The following is a 24571-nucleotide window of genomic DNA, read 5'->3' on the forward strand; positions in this document are numbered from 1 at the left end:
GAAGGGACACAAATGTTAACAACATCAATATTAAAATGATTGAAAGAGTATAGGTATAGATACTTACTTTCCTCGTCGAAAAAGAAAATATCCGAATTCGGGTCTTCAATCAGTGTGCAATCTATGAGGACAATTTTTCCATAGTGCTGGGAAAGAGAGAGAAATAATAAAACATTGATTAGTAGTTGACAAACACCAGTGTTGATGGTGTAACATGGCATCAATGTAAATAAACATCTGAAACATTTTATATATATAAATTGTCAGACAAAGCAAGAAAGAAAAAATACATGAAAAAAGCATCCCAAAATAAGTCTGGGTTTTTTTAAAGAGGTTTATTTTTCTTGTATTTTTCTTTGTTGGTTATTGGTCAGGCACTGTTTCATACACTATATTTCAGATCCTTAACTTGCTTCAGTGCCTGCTCCCTAACTTCTCAATTTGATGTTTATAAATGTAGAATTCTGCCCTTCAGATCAATCATAACCAGCATGAAAACTCGTGTGTATCCTTAAACTCCATTGCAAGGCTTTCACACGAGGTGCACCTGATTGTTATGGGTCCATTGCTGCAATGAAAATACGTCCAAACAAACCCATAATTTGTATAGTCCATTTACTACAATGTTAAAACGAGCCCATAATAGTTTTCGGTTATCAGAACTGCAAATATGTGCATCTCGCTTGCTCATAATATTTCTTCATGCTATTATTGAAATGTTACGCATCACAGGAACAAAATTTATTTGAATCAAGACCTATCTATCCTCGGGGACTCCACTGGAAAAATAAACGAGTCATATTTTCAAACACCATGCGAAACGAGTAAATGAATATATTATGATGAATAAATTATGATTTTATTGTTACCACAAGTCGCATCAAACCTCGGTGGACCCGAATTTTGCGCAGGGATTCATTCAAACGTTTGACGAAATAAATGAGCGATATATAAATGTTTTGCCACGCCCTTTAAAGACTCAAAACGCCATTATAATTGGTAGTCACCCCTGTATGACTTACACGAACGTGAGTTTTTCAGTCAATGATATTCTTAATCAATTTCTCTTGAAATGAAAAAAGCTGCACTTTAATTTGGCAGAAGCATGCTGGACATTTCCTTAAACCATTTATTAATTCGCATGACCTGAGTCGAGTTGGGAAATGGGGGGCATCGCCTTCGTAATCTGTAATGTTGACCAAAATAAATACGTCAGAAAAGAAGACGATCACCAGACGAAAGTGAGTAGTTGTTAGAAGTGCTCAAGGAAACAAATTATTCTAATAGTTGATCTATTGGTTACTACTCACAATTATCTTCGTCTTCTTTTGTGACGAATTTTTTGGGTTAGGACAAGGCAATGAATTTACGGAGGCCGCGGGGGAGGGGGCGGGGGGAGGGGGGTCAGATGAAAAGCGCTTGACCAAGAAGCATGGAGAAGTTGCGAGAATTTTCAATCATGGTTACCAGTCCAGTCACTGAGCACGGTAAATATCGATGATTAGTATTAAAAGATGACCAGGGCAAGGTAAACCTATCGATATGATGAATGCGGTGCACAAAGAATATTTTGGGGCGATAGATAGTATCGTCGAGTCAGGGAGTAAATAACGATAAGTATATAAATTTCAAGCTTACATGTCATTGCTTATCGGGTTTTTTTTAATTTACATTCGAGCTTCAAGCAGGAACATTTTCATCATGAAGTAAATAATACATTATTAAATTATTTCAACCACAGCAAATTGAATTGTATAAATATACCACAGGAAAGTAGTTCGATTGATAATACAATCAGTCATTTTATTTCATAAAACCCATAATTTCACATTTCTAATGCTCTCCCTTGTTTCAAATCAAAATTCCCATCAAACCTCTACAATGTGTCTATCTACTCCTGAAGAAAACACGAAATCTTTAAATACGATAACAAATCAATTCGTCATATTGTCACAAATAATTTATCATGAATACGGAACAAAACTCAGCCAGATAGTATAGGCTCACGAATATGTATTTAGTTTCTATTATATCCGCTTGAAACATGGCATTAATCATCAAAATATCAACACTCAGTTGAATAAATACGCCATAAGAATCTGATTTTTTTTTCTGATTATATCCACCATAGCAATTATTACTTACATGTTAACACATATCAATGACAAGAACGGTGTGAATAAGCAAGTACTACTTGAATCATCACACATAAGTCTATGATATGAGTAGCAATGGCGATAGCGTTAAAGATGTCTGGAGCGGGTACGGGGTCCATAGTCTTGAGAATAACACGAGCATAGTCCACTGTTCACAGTCACAAGATGTGATCCTTAATGTATCATAATATCACGATAAAAACGAATATTTTTTGTTAGTTTGTGTGTACTCGTGAAAGCTTCAGTTCTCAGTCGCACTGATTTTACGATTTATTGTTTTGGGGGGAAAAAGTAAAAATTGCCGATGCCTTTTCAGAAGAGTTATGCGTGTTCCATAGGGCACGGAGTATGTACCTGCATCCCCGAAAACCAGATGTCAACGACACATCACAGTGAGCAGAAAGCGACAGACGTACTCACACATACACACGCACAGACACACACACACTCACACACATATATACGCACGCACGCACAGTGCCAGTTAGGGCCTACGCACTGCGGGATGGGGAGATTGGGGGTGGGCGTTAGTGGAAGGAATAGGCCTGGTAATGGTTCTTTTGTTTTTGATTCCACTGGATGGATGGATGGATGGATGTGTGTGTGTGTGTGTGTGTGTGTGTGTGTGAGCGTGTGTGCATGCGTGTATTTATATGACACTGTGAGTAAAGGACAGTGGGAATGTGTGAAAAGGTGAGCAAGTAAGCGTGTGAGTGTCTGTCTATGCGTATGTGTGTGTGTGCGCGCGCGCGTGTGTGTGTATGTGTGTGTGTGTGTTTTCGAGTGAGAGAGAGAGAAGAAGAGAGAGAGAGAGAGAGAGAGGGAGAGAGAGAGAGAGAGAGAGAGAGAGAGAGAGAGAGAGAGAGGAGAAACATAAACATAAAAGAGAGAGGGACATTTCAGCCGTACTCTGGAAAATCACATATTTAAAAATTTGGCCATAAAAACTGAAGTCCCGGGTTTGAGAGTTTTTGCCAAGATGAGAGTCATTTAAATCAATCGATATTTGAAGGACGAGTTTTCTGGTCAAATTTTTAAATATATGTTTTTTTAAAGAGTACGGCATTTTTGTGTTTGGGTGTTGTCGACTCGTTTGTGCTTGAATGAGGGTGATTTTCATCAAACCTCGGTGACTGTGAAAATTTAGAGAGTTCGCGACTGAAATGTGGAGAGAAAGAAAGAGAGGGAGTGAGAGGAATAGAAAGAGAGTGAGAGAGAGAGGGGAGAGAAAGAGTGAGAGAGAGAGAGAGCGAGAGAGAGTGTGTGAAAGAGAGCATGTGTGTGTGGGTGGTCATGTGTGTAAGGGAGAGAGAGAGAGAAGGAGAGAGAGAGAAGGAGAGAGAGAGAGAGAGGGAGAGAAGGAGAGAGAGTGAGAGAGAGTGTGTGTGTATGTGTGAGTGTGTGTATGTGTGTGTGTATTCCAATAATCGATAAAGCCACGAGCTACACTCACAACAAAGGCTGCTGTATCTACTCTCACAAACACACACGCACGCGCGCTTAGGGGCGACTGTGTATAATGTCGCGTGCGATGACGGCGATTCGAGGCGGTCAAAATAGGAATCGAAGCAAGTAATACTTTGGTTGGCGCTCATATTTATTGAACTATTGCTTACAATGATAAAAGCATGTTGATATTATCTGTACTGGTGTCCCCTCGTTGCTGTTTCTATGCAGTCGATATTATATTTACTAGACAAACACACTTCGCATTGCAACATATACTATTATTATAAGCTATCGATTGATGAATGGACAAAACAGAGAAAGAACAGAAATAGACACGTGTACTAAGCGCTAGGTGCACATATTTACAGCTCTGATAACCGGACGCTGTTAGGGCCGTGATTTACCATGTTTACTACACGATTTTTTGCGTTGGTTTCAGAGTATTTACATTACAACAATGAGAGCATAACAACTTATGTCAATTTAGGTTTATTGTTATTATTATTACTATTATTATTATTATTATTATTATTATTATTATTATTATTATTATTATTATTATTATTATTATTATTATTATTATTAGTATTATTATTATTATTATGACTATTATTATTATTATTATTATTATTATTATTATTATTATTATTATTATTATTATTATTATTATTATTATTATTATTATTATTATTATTATTTATTATTATTATTATTATTATTATTATTATTATTATTATTATTATTATTATTATTATTATTATTATTATTATCATTATTATTATTATCATTGTTATTGTTATCATCATCATCATCATTATTATTTATTTTTTTTAAATTTATTATTATTATTATTATTGTCATCATTATTATTATTAATAGTATTATTATTTTATTATTATTATTACTATTATTATTATTATTATGTTTATTATTATCATCATCATCATCATCATCATCATCATCATCATCATCATCATCATCATCATTATTATTAATATTATTATTATTATTATTATTATTATTATTATTATTATTATTATTATTATTAATATAATATCTTTTATAACTACTTCAGTATTGTATTATTATTATTATTATCATTATTATTATTATTATTATTATTATTTATTATTATTATTATTATTATTACTATTATTATTATTATTATTATCATCATCATCATCATCATCATTATTATTATTATTATTTTTATTACTATTATTATTGTCAGCATTGTTTTTAACTATCATAATTCTTATTTACTGAGCGTCAAAATGATCATAACTGTAGATAGCTAAACAAAACCCGTATCTATTTAAAAGATTTTATTTTACCGCTATCTGGGTAAAAGCGAATATAACACACACACACACACACACACACACACACACACACACATCGTCAATGCTAACATTTTGAGACAATTGAGTAAGCCAACAATCGACCCTGCACAATAATTGACTATTCTTTTTCCATGTACTTTCCTTATTGAACACCATGCCGATAATGTTCATTTTGACTCTACGTCGCATCAATCTTGCTGCAATAATAATTTGTGACGTTTTAAAAATGTTATTGCGTCATATTAAACCCATAAATTCCAGCGAGGCTTGGTATGAAATCGTAGCCATCGTTAACTTATAGACTGACACTGACCAAAAAATGACGTCAATGTGCCGTCTTTGGCCACAAAAGAAAACAAATTGTGAGTTGTATTCAAAAGTTCAACCAATGGGACCACCTGTTTCCATGAGCACTACTAACGCCAACTCACTAGGCGATGCAAAGAAACAAAATATGGCGTCAAAATACCAGTCTTTTTGGGTTTCAGTGTCAGGCTATAACTTAAAGATGGCTACGATGAAGTACTCCACTCGAAACTTTCTAACTCGCAGTGCATTAGCCTCATCTGTGGACATAGGGCGGCTGCTCATTAATTGATCAAAGAGAGCTGTGAACAATTTCATTCAATTAAAGATGTCGAGAAATGGATGATAATGCTGATACCCCAGGACGTGAGTTCAAGATGCAGGCGTCATCCATAGAAGATGTGAATGGTTCAGTGTCATAGTGAGAAAGACAACGCAAGATTTCAACTTTTCATTCAATGTCAACAAAAATAATTCGCAGAAAACGAATCGCGAATGGTTTTAAATGCTGTCGTCGGCCCTACGTTGGAATCCTGCTGAAAAAAAAAAACATGCAAAGCACGGATACTTGGGTGGGCGAAGATCCATGCTCGGTGTTACCAGCCACAGAGGGATCAAATCGTAGCCATCGTAAAGTTATAGCATGACACTGACCGTGGCCTTCGTAAAGTTATGGCCTGATACTGACCAAAAAATGATGTCAAAATGCCAGTCTTTTGCCACAAAAGAAAACAAATCGTGAGTTGTATTCAATAGTTCAGCCAATGAAATAACTTGTTTCCATGAGCTCTACTAACGACAACTCACTAGACGGTGCAAAAACCAAATAATGACGTCAAACTGCCAGTCCTTTTGGATTTCAGTATCAGGCTATAACATAACGATGGCTACGCACTGACCAAGAAATGACGTCAAAATGCCAGTGTTTTGCCACAAAAGAAAACAAATCGTGAGTTGTATTCAATAGTTCAACAAATGAAATAACTTGTTTCCTTGACCTCTACTAACGACAACTCACTAGACGCTACAGAAATGTTTTTAAAAATGACGTCAAACTGCCAGTCCTTGAGAGTTCTTGTGTCAGACTATATGTTAACGATGGCTACGATCAAATACTCCTTTAATACGAGAATCGTTTCGCGTTGTCTTTTCCAGATGAACGGATTCGCATCTAGTGCAGAATAATTATCGTTATTATTATTATTATTATTATTATTATTATTATTATTATTATTATTATTATTATTATTATTATTATTATTATTATTATTATTATTATTATTATATCCAGAGAGTCTTTGACGTGGATGTGGATCTGAGGTGGTTTGGCAGGAACCAGATCTAATCACCAAGAACCGACCATATCTTCGTCGAAAGAAATATTACTGCTGAAGAATATACCCTTCTTTATGGCTGGCAATTTAATATCTATCAACATGACTATGCTAGAACGCATTTCGCGACACCTACAATGGCATTCCTTCAGGAACATATTAGGTAATGGAAAATTGGACTGGCCGGATATGTCACATAATGTGTCTACTTGTAAAGCGCTTTGAGAACGTTTGGTGGAAATTGCGCTATATAAATGTTCACGCTTTTTTTCTAAACATGTATAGGACTAGCTTGAGAGACGTGTCAGAACAATAAGTTGCGCCATCTTTACGATATCGGAATTTTTTGGTGTCGTTACAAGATTATATTTTATTCAAAAACCGTAAATCTAATTGTTTTGATATTTTGCAATTCCATTAATAAAGAATGGTCCTAACAGTAGTCTAAATTTCAAAAATATATCTCTATAACTTTTACAATAGAAATAAATAAACAGCAGCGCGTTGGGGTTTTTTTTTTTTTTTTTTTTGGTGTTTTTTAAATTTTATTTGGGGGGGGGGGGTTGGTGACCATCCCAAATAGATACATACACGCACATACTAACACACACACACCCACACACACACACACACACACAATATATATATATATATATATTATATATTATATATATATTCTATTATATATATATATATATCGATTTGTAAGTTGATAGATAGATAGATAGACAGATAGATAGATAGTTAGATAGATAGATAGATAGATAGATAGATAGATAGATAGATAGATAGATAGATAGATAGATAGATAGATAAATATATAAATAGATAGATAGATAGATAGATAGATAGATAGATAGATAGATAGATAGATAGATAGATAGATAGATAGATAGATAGATAGATAGATAGATAGATATTAGATAAATAGATTAGATATATATATATATATATATATATATATATATATATATATATATATATAGATAGATAGATAGATAGATGATAGATAGACCACTTCAACAAACAACAATAGTCAACAAACCAAACTCATGTAACACAGTCTTGACGATGGCTGATTAGGCCTGAAACATTAATGCAGACTGTCTCAAACATATTGGTAAATATTAAAATAATAGATAGATAGATAGATAGATAGATAGATAGATAGATAGATAGATAGATAGATAGATAGATAGATAGATAGATAGATAGATCGATGGATAGATAGATAGATAGATAGATAGATAGATAGATAGATAGATAGATAGATAGATAGATAGATAGATAGATAGATAGATAGATAGATAGATAGATAGATAGATAGATAGATAGATAGATAGATAGATAGATAGATAGATAGATAGATAGATAGATAGATAGATAGATAGATAGATAGATAGATAGATAGATAGATAGATAGATAGATAGATAGATAGATAGATAGTAGATAGAAAATAGATAGATAGATAGATAGATAGATAGATAGATAGATAGATAGATAGATAGATAGATAGATAGATAGATAGATAGTAGATAGATAGATAGATGTAGATAGATAGTAAGATAGATAGATAGATAGATAGATAGATAGATAGATAGATAGATAGATAGATAGATAGATATATAGATAGATAAAATAATTCAAGAGTAATTTTGTTCAACTTCTACAATATTGTTTCAGGAAGTGAAAGTGAAAGTTGAATGATGTTGTATATTGGCAGGAAACGGAACTGTTGGGCTAAATAATTATATTCCAATATTTCATTTATAGATTTACCGTTCCTTTAATGTCAAAGTCGAGCACTTTAATTTCGTGGTTTTCGTATTTCAGATATATAGATATGTAGATAGATAGATAGATAGATAGATAGATAGATAGATAGACATATGGATGGATGGATGGATGGATGAAAGGATGGATAGATGTTGGATATATATATAAATATATATATATATATATATATGGATAGATGGATAAATGGATAGATAAATAAATAAAGAGATAGATAGATAGATAGATAGATAGATAGATAGATAGATAGATAGATAGATAGATAGATAGATAGATAGATAGACATATGTATGGATGGATGGGTGGATGAAAGCGTGGATAGATGTTGGATAGATAGATATATAAATATATGGATAGATGGATAGATGGATAGATAAATAAATAAATAGATAGATAGATAGATAGATAGATGGATGGATCGGTGGATTAATGGATGGATTGACGGATTGACGGATGAATAGACAGATATATAGATAGATAGATAGATAGATAGATAGATAGATAGATAGATAAATAGATAGATAGATAAATAGATAGATAGATAGATATAGATAGAAAGATAGTGATAGATAAGTGGTAATGGAGGTGTGTAAAATATGTATTCAGTATTTGCTAAGGGGTGGATGACTAGAGAATTGGATGAAAGGTTGTTGCCAACCAGAAATTGGGAAGTATCTAAATAGATTGTCACCGATAAAAGTTTGTCGTACAGTGAGAATACGTCTTCTGAAATTTTGCTCACAAAATAAATCCCCATCTAACTTGTCAAAACAATTTTACTTCTTTCAAGTCTGAATTTTAAGAGCTTTTGACAAGCTGATTTTTTCAACCCCCTTGGCCACCCAGCCGTGATTGGATAGCTAGGTCTGTTACATTTGACGGAAAGTACTTGCGATAGATTAACGTCCTTTCGAAAGGGTAGCGAGCAATTGCTATTATTCGTTTCACCGTGGCACCGTGGGCCTAATGGCTTTGATAGAGTACTTGACAAGTTGAGAGTCATTTAAATCGATTGATAAACGTAGAAAAAGTATTTTAGCCTAAATGTAAAAAGGTTTTTTGTCAGTGAAAAAAATAATTGACGAGTTAGTCCAGCTAGATCTGTATGGTAGTTTACAATCTTTAATCACAACAATTAAGTAACAACACAAGGAACAAGTGTAGCTAAAGCAAAAGAACCCCAGTTTCGGTCCTTAACTTCATATTCTCTCAAGGGTGCTTTTCTATCTTTTTTTTTTTTAAGTACCGACACAGGGTGATGAACCCACGAACTCCGAATCTAAATCACATTCTGGCGCATTTTGTGATTATTTCTTATCTACTCAGCCATCTGTGACTGGTAATGATAACTTAATATGAAGAATAAAAATCTTTAGATTATTTTTCATTCATTCACGAATAATAATAATAATAATAATAATAATAATAATAATAATAATAATAATAATAATAATAATATAATAATAATAATAATAATAATAATAATAATAATAATAATAATAATAATAATAATAATAATAATAATAATAATAATAATAATAATAATAATAATAATAATAATAATAATAATAATAATAATAATAAAATATAATAATAATAATAATAATATAATAATAAATAATAATAATAATAATAATAATAATAATAATAATAAAATATCATAATAATAATAATAATAATAATAATAATAATAATAATAATAATAATAATAATAATAATAATAATAATAATAATATAACATGTTTTAGAAATCCCCTCCAGAGCGCTTGATATTTACTTAAGATTTTTAGTAAGTTTCTCTGATCAGATGAATGTGCTGGGGAAAAAGACTGGGTGGCTTCGTGATCTAGACATACGACAGGTGACTTGCGGCCTGTAGGTTAATGGTTCGAATCCAGATGTCGGGTAACGCAGAATTGAATCCATGGGAAAATCTTTTAGCACATTTTCTCACGGCACTCACGTGTAAAATGAGTACCTGGATGATAATAGCGCTATATCTGTTTTGGCTTTGAATTCCAATTCTTTTTATTCTGCTGATTCCAGATACGTCAGTATTTGGTTTATTTTTCATTGCTCAAGCCAAAAAAATGTCAAATTCTTCCATTGCTTTCCAAAAAAAAATATTCTGACGTCTTTTGGTGTCGAAACGGTCCGAACACAACCGTTTTTGTAATAGCCTTATATTCAACGTAATTTTATTTTTTTAAATTGAGCTTTATATAGTGCAATATCCACTAAATGTGCTCAAAGCGCTTTACAATGGGTCCCTGGTCAACAGCAATATTTAACATATAGGACGGGTCATGTATCCTGATAGGCGATATTACAAGTTTTCGGACAAAGACAACGCTGTAACGGCCAGGTACTCTTTTTTACTTTAGTTGAATGTGAGTAAAGAGCCATTTCCAAGGACTCAACTATGCGCCGAGCGCGAGGCTCGAACCCAGGACCTTCCGATCAGAAAGCGAGTGTCATACCACACGACCACATAACCGCACTTTCTGGTAAAATAAAAATAAAATAAAAAGTAGTAGAACGATTTTTAAAATTTAAAAAATTATTATAGGACACCGGGGCTTCATTGCTTTGAGCCTTTTTTTTCATAATCTAAAGCCTGGCGGTACTCTTACGAATATCGGTCAAAAGAGGACGTCAAGCATTATTGAGTTGGCGTTTAGATAATTTGTTCCACGCAGTTTCCGCGTGATGTGGCCAAAGGTCGTTTGATTATTTATTCAAAACTGGTCAACAAAAGGGTTAACATAACATACTATCTGTATTGGAGCACGTAAACAAATTGATGTAGAGTTATTTAAGGGTTTGGTTTTTTAAAAAAAAGAGATGGTTAGTTTTGATTTTTAATTTTTGTACTTTAAATAATGCAAGTTAGATAAAGGGAACTAATCTGCGTCAAATTACCTGCGTCATTAGCACAACTTCATTGGTCAAACATAACTGAAAACAAAGATATTTTTCAATTGTTTGTTAACAAAGAACGGTTTGTTATTGTTCCCAACGATGCTTTCTTCTTATACAATACATTCATGGGGTCCATCATTCGGTCAAAGATGTCAACACTACGTCATACGATTCAAAATATGCTCATTTCAATTCACGTCAAATTTTAATTAGAGCTGTTGTCGTACGCTGATCAAAACATCACGGTGTGTTGTCAATGAAATCCGCTTCCCATTCTTGTGGAAAGTGAGTACTACAGCCATATCCTCTTCCCCCTACCATTCCATGACAATACAACACCCAGGGGGTCTTCAGTCTATTGTCTCCTCCTCCTCCTACTCATCCTCCACTTCCGCCTATTCCTCCTCCTCCTCCTCCTTCATTTACTGCTTTTTCCAGTTTCTCGTTTACCTCCCTCCCCATATTCATCTATTTAAAAAGCTATTCCAATACGACAAACAAGAGCTTACAAATTTTGTGTCCTCTACCTCATCTTCTGGCTGGAAGGCCCAAGCAAGCAGGGAAGCGAGCCGACTCTATCACAGAATCAAATGCTCTCCCGGCAAACCAAGCTGATAAATCGATGACGGCGACAAGAGAGAATAATAACACAACGTTGTGGGAACGGTCTGGTTTGAGAAAGGAGGTGGGGGAGAATAAAGGCGAGGTTGGTGGATATCTCTATGTGTTGTGTGTGTGTGTGTGTGTGTGTGTGTGTGTGTGTGTGTTCATGTGACAGAGTGAAAAGAGTGAAAAGTGTCTGGCTAAGCTTGTGTCGTCTGTCTGAGAGAGTTGATAGGAGAGAGAAAAAATAGAAAAATCTCGACAGCAAAAATAGATAAATTGCGAGACAGAATGATAGATAGATAGATAGATAGATAGATAGATAAATTGATTGAGATATAGAGAGAACGAAAGGGAAATAGTCAGACATATAAAAAGTTAGATGAATAGATGAATAGAGAGATAAATATTATCCGGTCTACACACACACACACACACACACACACACACACACATGTACAGATATATGGATAGATAGATAGATAAATGCATGGATAGATGAAGAGAAAACAGTTCACCCGAGAAGAGCCAGGAAACAGCGCTTATGGCGTAAACATGAGGTGAGAAAATTATTATAATGGACAGATGGATAGATAGATTAATAGATGGACAAAGAGAAAAAGAGAGAGAGAGAGAGAGAGAGAGAGAGAGTGTGAGAGAGAGAGAGAGAGAGAGAGAGAGAGAGAGAGAGAGAGAGAGACGAACGTATGTGTGTTTACATGTAGGGGGAGAATTTATACTAATGAAAATGTTATATATTGTAAAAGAGTGAGTGAATGATCCCTTATGTAAAATGACAGAATATGAACTCGTATAGAATGGCAGGGAAGGGGGGGGGGGAGAAGGGGGGTGAGGGGTAGACAACAGTGGTTAGGCAATCTGGCACCAGGCACAAACCAGGCACCATTCTGAGGGGGTGGCGGAGACCTAGATAACCATACAAGAATCCCAACAAGGAAGAATATAGCCACGAACGGAATCGGTATTGGCACCAAAACAAACTGAAAACCGCCATTTGAGAAGGTGATTGGAGCAAATGAAATGAGAATAACTTATAAATTCCTTCCTGTACTAATTACTCCAACGACGAAAGAATCAGGCACCAACAAATTAAACACGATATTCCACGCCTGAAAATTATCCTTCTGGTGATATTTTAAGCTGAACAAGTATAAATTAAATTAATGCCGATATTTTTGTTTTGGTATTACGATACTTGTGTCGAATACGTAGATTCTGATTAACGACGAAACAGGCGGATTCTAAGACGAATTTTGGAAAACCAAATGTTTACAAACAGAAACCTTATTTGACGAAGAGTGGAAAAAAGTTTAAGTGTAACAATCCATAAAGCAAAGATAAAAATTGACATTTTTTAAACAAAAAGTAAGGTCCCGATAGCTCAGTTGACAGATACTAGAATCATAAGCAAAGTGTTTCGAATTAATTCGGATCAAGTCGCGTCATATCTCATTTCCTAATGCCCCTGTCAACGAATGAGATAACGTTGCATATGTTGATTATATATAAAATTACTTTGCGATTGAATAGCGTTATGTCCAAACGGCGTCAAGCAATTGCCGTTGTTGTGCATTTAGCATTACTGAAATCAAGATAACTCCGTAGTTATCATTGCTCTAAGAGATCACACTTTAAATAAGATAGTAAGGTAAAGAGGTACTAAAACGAGGTGTACACAATTTGGTATTAACACTAACCAGTTAACTGCCGTACCCTGTAAAAGACACGTATTTAAAAAATTGGCCAGACAACTCGCCTTTGCAATATCGATCGATTTAACTGACCCTCATCTTGGCAAAAAATCTCAAAGCTGGGACCTCGCTCCTCGTTTAAAGCTGCTGTGCTGTTACAGGTCTTTAAAACAAGAGACCGTTTTGTGTAGCAGAACAATAATAATGAAATCGGATCCATGCGTGTTTTTGCATGCATGTTTGGTTCATAAAAATATAATAATATTGCTACGCTAACTACTCAATTAATAATCAAATTAATGGTCCGTGAATATTCCGAATTAGATATATTGATATGAGCGGAACGATTTTTAGTATGAGGCGTGTGATCTTAGCTATGCCTTCAAAGTCCAACCGGTTAAAATGTGACTTGTGCAAAGAGAGGAAAACAATTGCACATGTCCCCAGCTGATGTACAGCCACCTTCACAAAAGGCAGGCGAATATAGAGTAACAACAAAGTCCTTGAGGAGCTGGCCATAATTCTTGCTAAAGCCCAGGAAATACCACCACGCTAAAATACCTTTTTAAATTGAGAGTAATGTTGAGCCTTTATATAGCGCAATATCCACTAAATGTGCTAAAAAAAAAAGCTTTACAAGGGGTCCCTGATCAACATCAACACGTAACATGTAGAACGAAACAAGACGCCTGTTAGGCGATATTACAATTTTTTCGGACAGAGACAACGCTGTTAACGGTCAGGTACTCATTTTACACCTGAGTACGGTGAGAGAATATGAGTAAAGAGTCTTTTCCAAGGACTCAACTATGCGCCGAGCGAGGCTCGAACCCAGGACCTTCCGATCCGAAAGCGAGTGTCATACCACTAGACCACATAGCCTCACCAGTCTATGTATGGCTGGGAGCACAAGGAAATGACTGAGTCGAGCAATGGTACCTTTGGGGAGAAATTGATGGACATGACGGCTAGATAGTGTCAGCTGATATTCTTTAGTGGAGAAATGTCTGAAGAGAGAGACCAAACATTGTACTATATTCTGAGTCATCCAAACAAATCACCACGAACGAACTGACACTGTTATATCTGGGAACAGCCGACCATATGATTGAACTTTGCTTCGTGGCGTAGCTTCCCTGTCATGTTTGACGTTCATGAGTGTTGAAAATTGTTTGCAAATTTGTAAGATTGTCATAATATTGTAGAGTAGCAACCATTAGAGGCTGCGGTTGCCATATAAAAGCAAAACTGATGGCGCACACAGCTTCAAGACTGAGAAATACCCAAGCTTGGTACAAAACCTTAATTGAAGTGACGATGGAGTCAAAGTATTTGCAGTTGAAGTCTAGGAGCGTTCGTGGCGACGTCATTATACGGATTCCTAACGCTATCACAATACCTTTTGGCAGACGAAGAGCAAAAGAAATGCAAATCATTAGTCAAAGCGAGAGAGAAGTTTTGATTGGATAGGGAGGGATAAGGCAGAATGGAAACGATACCAACCAAGAACACAAGAACTACGTGATGCCATTACAACACTAACGAAAAGGATTTCACACATAAAACGCCAGAAAACTCTTAATATGTGAATTGAGACTCCGAGTGGACAATTTTTTTTAAAAATAGTAAAATATTTTTTTTTACGTTTCAAGTTTATTTACTCTTAAGCTGTCGCCATATAATTAGATGGCAACATATATGGAAGTGAAAATAATGGTAATGAAAACAAAAAAAAAAAAAATTATACCATTAACGACCACAACATATAAAACAATGGTAATAACACCAATACTTACACTACTGCTACTACAACTACTACTACTACTACTACTACTACTACTACTACTACTACTACTACTACTACTACTACTACTACTACTACTACTACTACTACTACTACTACTACTACTACTACTACTGCCACCACTACTACTACTACTACTACTACTACTACTACTACTACTACTACTAGTAGTAGTAGTACCACTACTACTGCTACTGCTACTACTACTGCCACCACTACTACTACTACTACTACTACTACTACTACTACTACTACTACTACTACTATTACTACATCTACTACTACTACTACTACTAGTGAGTGGAGCAGGCACTTATGTTGGTAACAACAAGATATGAAGTGAATAGAAAAGTGCCAGAAGACAATAGAGAATAAAAATTTTTCGCGGCGGTGGTGGGGTTCGAACCTGCGACCTTATTGGTACGACAACTCCGCCTGGCAGGTGAGAGCGTGGCTCTACCGTGTGAGCTATCCACGAACACAAAAATATTCGTTTCAAACCAAAGTCATTACTAGATCCCTCTCTCACCCACTTCTTGAGACCGCCGATTCGTTCGTACACCACCATCGCGAATATTTTGACCAGCAGTTAAGCTTAATAGCCAATATTCTCAACACAAACATATAACATAGAAACGATTGAGACATTGAGTATGCTCCGGTGTATGGGGTGAATTTTTAATTCAGAAAAGTGAGTGGAGCAGGCACTTATGTTGGTAACAACAAGATATGAAGTGAATAGAAAAGTGCCAGAAGACAATAGAGAATAAAAATTTTTCGCGGCGGTGGTGGGGTTCGAACCTGCGACCTTATTGGTACGACAACTCCGCCTGGCAGGTGAGAGCGTGGCTCTACCGTGTGAGCTATCCACGAACACAAAAATATTCGTTTCAAACCCAAAGTCATTACTAGATCCCTCTCTCACCCACTTCTTGAGACCGCCGATTCGTTCGTACACCACCATCGCGAATAATTTTGACCAGCAGTTAAGCTTAATAGCCAATATTCTCAACACAAACATATAACATAGAAACGATTGAGACATTGAGTATGCTCCGGTGTATGGGGTGAATTTTTAATTCAGAAAAGTGAGTGGAGCAGGCACTTATGTTGGTAACAACAAGATATGAAGTGAATAGAAAAGTGCCAGAAGACAATAGAGAATAAAAATTTTTTTGTTGTTACCAACATAAGTGCCTGCTCCACTCACTTTTCTGAATTAAAAATTCACCCCATACACCGGAGCATACTCAATGTCTCAATCGTTTCTATGTTATATGTTTGTGTTGAGAATATTGGCTATTAAGCTTAACTGCTGGTCAAAATTATTCGCGATGGTGGTGTACGAACGAATCGGCGGTCTCAAGAAGTGGGTGAGAGAGGGATCTAGTAATGACTTTGGGTTTGAAACGAATATTTTTGTGTTCGTGGATAGCTCACACGGTAGAGCCACGCTCTCACCTGCCAGGCGGAGTTGTCGTACCAATAAGGTCGCAGGTTCGAACCCCACCACCGCCGCGAAAAATTTTTATTCTCTATTGTCTTCTGGCACTTTTCTATTCACTTCATATCTTGTTGTTACCACTACTACTACTACTACTACTAATAATAATAATAATAATAATAATAATAATAATAATAATAATAATAATAATAATGATGATGATGATGAAGAAGAAAAAACACTAAAGATTCTCGTATCTGGGATTCTTGACCTAGGTGTGGTCCAGCCTCATTAGAATAAGAAACTAAAACCCAAGCACTTGTTTCTTCTGTTAAAACTCGCCTGATTTTCTCTCAACTGCTAATTTTGTCTCCGATGAGCGGTGTTTTAGTGCTAATTTGTAGCTCCGCTATATTATGTGTAACATATTATAAGTAATATGTTAATATGTTTGCTGAGGTCAAAGAGGACTCTGCTGAAGATGTACCTCCCCTGATATGGAGAGTTATCCCTATATAGTTTTTACATTCTTCTTCCTTATCCGAACCAGCGACCACCTGAGCTCTAGCCCTTCGATCTTGTGCCATGGCATAGAAGTTAGACATCTTTTGTAGTTCCATATGACTATAAAGTGTGTTATTGATGCTTGGATTTGGTGGGAGGAATGTGCATCTCAGGTCTTCAAGATTACATTCTTCTAAATTTTGTTTCTTTTGTAATTTTACTATGAGATCGTCTTTCCAGTCGTTGGAGAGTATTTCCGTTTCCCATATCTTTTCAAACAAAGTGGCGATTGTATTTGATTTAAATACTTCTGGTGGAATCAAACCTGGGCCTGATGTTTCTTGGCATTTCAATTGTTTTAGTGCTTTAAGAACTTCTCTCTTGCCTAGGAGGGCTGCATTTTATTGGAAGGTCTTCTGTTGCTGATTGGATTTTTGGTTGGTTTTTAGCGTCATCTCTGTTGAGTATTCACTGAAGTGGTCATCCATTATTTGTTTTTGTTCTTCATTTGAGAGTACACCTATAAACATCTATCACATTTCCTTTTTGAGCTGCTTCCTGTGCGCTCTCTCTCTCTCTCTCTCTCTCTCTCTCTCTCTCTCTCTCTCTCTCTCTCTCTCTCTCTCTCTCTCTCTCTCTCTCTCTCTCTCTCTCTCTGCAATGCCATCTACGTATTTTTGCTTGCTTTGACTGTGGCTATTCTTACTGTTTTACATACTTTATTGTCGTTTCCTGTTGCATTCTTCTTCATTGTTCAGGTCCTACTGTTCAACATAATGTTCTTACATTTTTTCCTTTCATTGATTTAATGGAGTGTGTCTTCACTCAACTATTCCTTGTGTTCTCGTTTCTTTGGTTCTAAGATCTCTTCACACCTTCCACTACTGATTCTTTAAATGCTAACCAGGGGCAATCTACTGTTTCTTGTTCAGAGCGGGTTTTAACTATTTCAAATTATATTGTCCAGTTTGATATTGATAGAGAAGTCCATTCGTGTTTCTTTGTAATTAAGTTTGCTGACATTGAATGATGAATGTGTTGCTTCCTTTATGTCAATCTGTCTTAATTTTATTTTGATTTTTGCCACCAGAAGGTTGTGGTCTGAGGCAACATCAGTACCTCTGTATACTCTTACATCTTGGAGAGATCTTCTAAAACTGTTATTGATATATAAATGGTCAACCTGATTCTCCGTTTTCTTGTCAAGACATATCCATGTGATTTTGAGTATGTCTTTATGAGAGAATCTGCTTCCTCTAATCGCAAAATCATTATCAGCACAAAAATGGTGAATAGCTGCATAAGGGTACATTTGTTCTATTACCTACAAACACGTACCTTTTACGTCTCAATTACGATCGGCTTTTGAGAGAAATGATTCACATATTCTACTACAACTAGCTAGGAATCAAGCGATATTTTCATGATAATATTAATCTGTTATCAATGCAATCCTCTGTTTGATAGTTTTTCGAGATCATAGTTTACCAAACATTTTATAAACATGTATACCTTTGGCCAGTTTGATGTAACGAATATTTTCACCCCGGTTAACATTTTGACGATATCGAATGATAGACTAACTAGCTGATTGTTGTGGACTTTAATTCATATCGGAGATAGCCAACTATCGGTCTCCGTTCATAAAAGTGAGTGGAGCAGGCACTTATGTTGATAACAACAAGAGATGAAGTGGGTAGGAAAGTGCCAGAAGACAATAAAGAATAAACATTTCGCGGCGATGATGGGGGGTTTGAACCCGCGACCTTACTGGTACGACAACTCCGCCTGGCCGGGGAGAGCGTGACTCTACCGTATGATCTATCCACGATCCCAAAAAAGATCGTCTCTAACCCTAGTCATTATAAGAGCCTCTCTCTTCCCGTTCATATTTGGTGCCATTTTGGTGTATTTATTTTAAGTCAAAGTATAATATTGGAAATAAGTTTTGAATACTGATTGAGTTGATCGTTTGAGGTTGTGGTGGAATAATTCTCTACGAATTTGTAGCGTTTCATTTTCTCAGTCAAGGGGTTTCAGATCAAGTTTCGGTCGAAGACCGGGGCAAGGCTTGCCTTATAATAAATAATAAGAGAACTGTATGTGAGATCGAAGACAGTGGGGGTGACAATTATCATCAACTGTGGTCACATCGTTGTAATTGATAGAAAACTTCTTCACATACATTTCTTCAAATGTTTCCGGTGCATAAGTTAAAGTTGTAGCAAAAGTGCTATAATGAAAACGGTGCATAATAAGCGATTTATGATGAATAAAATCTAAGAGTTTCCCGTTGCTTGCCCTACTCGAGGAATAAACGACACAATAGGAAATACATTGAGCAACAGAAACTGCATCGATTGCAATACAAGTTACATAATATATTTTACCTGTAAGTTCAACACATAGCCTTCTGGGCAAAGAAGAATCGCATTTTAGCTTAACCACGATTTACTGATTCCCCAACAGGTCATAATAAACACATTTTCCTTCAACACACAACATACAATTCTTATATTTGGCGTACTACATAACACTGTTTTTATGTTCTATGTAAACGTAAGCCAGACACCATTTCACACCTCAGTCAATTGGTGTAACGTCTACAAATTGTCATAACTCAGAACTCCAGACCACGATTCTATAGTGATTGTCACTCATTCGATTATTGGCTTTACACAATATAGCTTTACATCGTACCCCTGACTCATATGCTAATTTATAGACAAAAACATAAAGAACAATCCTAACTGTTCTCACCATACTTGTTGTAACAAACGGTAAGCGATGCATATACGTTTCGGATATAAATATTTCTTGTCTGGCCTGAGATTATTCTTAATCGTTGCCTATTTAATTAGGAAGTTTTACTGAGTTCCAAATAAGCTTTTATTAGATATTTAACGCCTTCTAATAGTCGAACCAGTGTGCAAATGATCCGTTGTTTATCTAATAGTATTTTATTAAACTCAATAATTGAAAATCAAATGTTTGCGCGATTTCCATGTTTTTATATAATTATTGTCATTTACTTTCTGTTTTACTTGTTTTTAGCTAGAAATAAATAAATAAATGGACCCCACAGAACTCTTCAGTCATTATAATTGGTGATAAGTCTCTATTTATTGTAGCGCAATTTAGTAATAAGCATCTAGAGAACAAAACTTAAGACAAGCTGATGAATAGAGGAAGGACAAGGACACGACAATATCATATATATATATATATACATTATATATATATATATATATATTATATTATATATATATATATATATATAATACATATTCTACCCATTGTCACAAATCTACAGATTTTGCCCATCAAAAATTATGACAAGAGTTTAGTATTTGGAAATTTGTATTCACGCTTTGTTGAAAAGGTTCAACTCCGTATAGACAACATTGTCACAACGCAATATGAGTTCAAAACTAAGGCATAACTGGCATGTAGAGACCTACCCTTAAAGATGACTGCCTATCAATGGGGACCCCAAAGGGCTTGAAAACGCATTTTGATTTCAGATTTGTCGTGAAATTTTGAATGAGGCCAACCAGAACGCATTGAACATGCCATGAGATAAAATGGCAGGTAATCAAGAGTACAAAATGTTACAAACGCCCCCCCATCCCAACTGCATATTTCGATTCTGAGTATGAATCAATCTTCCTTTAATGTCCACCTTCACTCATGACGATTTTGACATGAACAATAACATTAAGTTGAAAATTCAGCAGTGATCTAAGAAGCTCTGTGAATAAATCTAAAGTGGGTGTAGATGTGACTTGTGGTAAGTTGTTCCAATCTGTGATTGTTCTAAGGTAAAATGAGAATTTTCTGAAGTCTTTGGTGGATGTCAGGGGAATGAAACTGTCCATGTGAGTCATTCTAAGTCTGGGACGCTAATAAGGACATGTCACCCATCGTCTCAAAGTTGTATAATATCAGGATGAGCTAAGTGCCAATATAATGCATTTGTGTTTATGTATGCATCGATGTGTGAATCTATATTATATGTATATATATATATATATATATATATATATATATATATATATATATATATATATATACGTGTGTGTGTGTGTGTGTGTGTGTGTGAGTGAGTGTATGTATATATTATAAGTAGGGACACTCACATTTTTCTGTCGATACAATCGTTTCAATAGGTTTCCATATCGTCAGTCGACAATAGATCCGCAGCGGAAAGGAAAAGTACAATGAAAAAGATCTGAAGTTCGTATTACTTAACATTCTAGTTTGTAAATTAATTTTTCAGGGTCTTATGGAACTCTCATAAAATTGTGTGGCAGCTGATATAGCATACTTATCTATGGCTAAATTGGCAATTCTCTCTCTCTCTCTCTCTCTCTCTCTCTCTCTCTCTCTCTCTCTCTCTCTCTCTCTCTCTCTCTCTTTCCCTTCTCTCTCTCTATCCATCTCTCTCTTTCTCTCTTTTTCCCCTCTCTTTATCTCTCGCTCTCTCTCTCTCTCTCTCTCTCTCTCTCTCTCTCTCTCTCTCTCTCCTCTCTCTAACAATCCTTAACAATCTACAGTCGACAGAGAGGAATCCGCATAAATACTTGGTGGATGAGAATTGATGAATTTTTTGTCCTAGAATGATCTATATTCCGCTACGACTGTTTTAATGAGTGTTTCATGTTCAGAAAAACGCATTAGTGTACACAATATTACGAATGCATTTTGATTACACTTTTTGCATCACATGTGAGAATTTTAACATTGTTTTGTCTGTAAGAAATGGTGTCAATCTTTTAGGTATGATGATAAAATTATGGTTCCCAAAATGTAACACGAGCGTCTGCTCTATCAGCTTATTCTCGTTGAAGATCATTGTGCGGCTATGTGGTCTTGTGGCATGACACTAGCTTTCGGATCGGAAGGTCGTGGGTTCGAGCCTCGCTCGGCGCATAGTTGAGTCCTTGGAAAAGGCTCTTTATTCCCATTATCTAACTGTACTCAGAAGTAAAATGAGAACTTGACAGTACAGCGTTATCTTTGTCGGAAAAAATTGTTATCGCCTAACAGGCGTCATGTCTCGCTCGACATGTTATCTGTTGCTGTAGGCAGAGCCCTTTGGAAATGCTCGTTGAGAACGTTTAGTGGATACGGGGCTATATAAAAAGGCTCAAACTCAAATTACATTGAGTTTTATGGACCATATTTGAATGTCGAATCAAATAAGAAAACTGATTTAAAACGATAGTACTCCGTTGAATGACGATACGTGTCCAACATGTGTTAAGGCAGATGTTCTCCATTTACGTAAAGGAAAAGACACATTTACAAAACGTTGTGTAATGGATTTGTTTTGATTCGGGGACTCAAAGGGTAGCGTGTCCAAGATGGCCGCAATAATATAGTCTGCTTGAAAGGGGGCAATTGGTCGTGTCTTGCAATAGATGTGTTAAAATAATCTGACACAAATCACATACTTTCAATAATCAAAATATATAACGGATCACACAAAAAAAAGAGTTATACATAATTTATAAGAATTGAAAGATGTAAAATGTTTACCTTGGCTAAATGCAGTCGGCCATTGGAAGCTCTCGTTGTAAGCAAGATGTGGTTAGTGAATAGAAATACTTGACGGACCACTTCTTTTTTACTCTCCTTGAAAGAAGAGCTGAACGATCCCAGTCGGCCTCTATTCGACTTGGCTTTTTCATTCAAGATTTGCAGCAGTGGTCCTGTGAATATTAAAATCTATCATATAGAAAAAAATACTTTGAATTTTTCAAGAGTCATATTCAAAATTATTTCCTACTTACAGCTCAAAATTCTATTCTCGTTCAAAATACTTTCGGTAAAAAAAATATTCACACAGGCATTACACAACACACTTATCCTACAGAGAACATAAACAAATCAAAAAAAATTTGTGCTACATCGCACGTGGATAAAATAAATGTTTAATTGATCACCAAAGCGGTATAGATTATTAGTCCCAAATGTAAGTGATGTAATTAAAAAGAATAATACACACTTCCTAATCGAAGGGGTAAACACACACAGACACACACACATAATCTATGTACAAAGAGACATCAGTATCCAACATACTCAGAAAAATTCGATTCACACATCAAATAAATAAATATAAATAAAAATGAATGAATTTCCAACAACACACAGACATGTACAATGAGGTACTCAATAGATTATTAATTTCCTGCGCAGTGTGACAAAAATAATTATTACGGCAAACACAATGGAGTGAGTACTAGAATTTTTATCATTATTTTTGTTGTCGCTTGTGTTGGTGAGTAGCGATTGGGTTCTACACGCACGCCATAACGAGCGGTGGACGTGAGTCCCGAGAGATGAACACACACACACACACACACACACGCACACACACGGACCCGACACTCGAAAGAAAGTTGAAGTATCATTTATTCAAAATCATCTTTGTGAACACTGCCCCTTAATTTGTACGTGTATCGAAGACCCATGGAGAAAGGGGCTCTGTCTGTGAGGGCAAGGATGAGGGAGTTGGGGGGGGGGGGGGAGGGGAGAGAGAACGCGGAACCGACCCGACATCAGTCACCCACTACGTCAGAATACGACAAATATCGACTTCTCTCTCCAGTTTTCGATCCAATGGAGAAGTAGTAGCAGTGACGAAAAGCGCAAGTCATATCGTATTGTTGTTGTTGATGATGACGATGATGACGATGATGATGATGATGATGATGATGATGATAATGATGATGATGATGATGATGATGATGATGATGATGATGATGATGATGATGATGTGATTTTATTATTATTATTATTATTATTATTATTATTATTATTATTATTATCATTATTATCATTATTATCATATTATTATCATTATTATGGTTAATAATTTTTGATGATGATGTTGATGATTATAATGTTGATGATGATGATGATGATGATGATAATGATGATGAAGATGATGGTTATTATTATTATTATTATTATTATTATTATTATTATTATTATTATTATTATTATTATTATTATTATTATTATTATTATTATTATTATTATGGTAATAATAATAACGATGATGATGATGATGATGTTGATGATGACGACGACGACGACGAAAAGAACGAAATTACTCTTAGTTTGTAGATTTTCTCTTTGTGTTCGTGTATCACATTATATTTTAAAGATTTTAATATGTTTATCATTAC

General features: G+C 35.3%; 1 protein-coding gene across 14 annotated transcripts in view; it reads right to left on the bottom strand.

Annotated features, from left to right (window-relative positions):
• Positions 1-24571, bottom strand: part of LOC144966304 (ras-specific guanine nucleotide-releasing factor 2-like) — a 376265-nt gene that overhangs the window by 63611 nt on the left and 288083 nt on the right. For all 14 annotated transcript variants that reach the window (XM_078902540.1, XM_078902537.1, XM_078902535.1 and 11 more), the window contains 2 exons: positions 22914-23086; positions 68-146 (listed from right to left, as the gene is read on the bottom strand). In XM_078902540.1, coding sequence (XP_078758666.1) covers positions 68-146; positions 22914-23086 — 252 coding nt within the window. The remainder of the gene's footprint in view (positions 1-67; positions 147-22913; positions 23087-24571) is intronic.

This window comes from Berghia stephanieae, chromosome 2, assembly GCF_034508935.2.
Source record: "Berghia stephanieae isolate SIO BIC M18660-M18661 chromosome 2, UCSD_Bste_1.3, whole genome shotgun sequence".
Classification (NCBI taxonomy): Eukaryota; Metazoa; Mollusca; class Gastropoda; order Nudibranchia; family Aeolidiidae; genus Berghia; species Berghia stephanieae.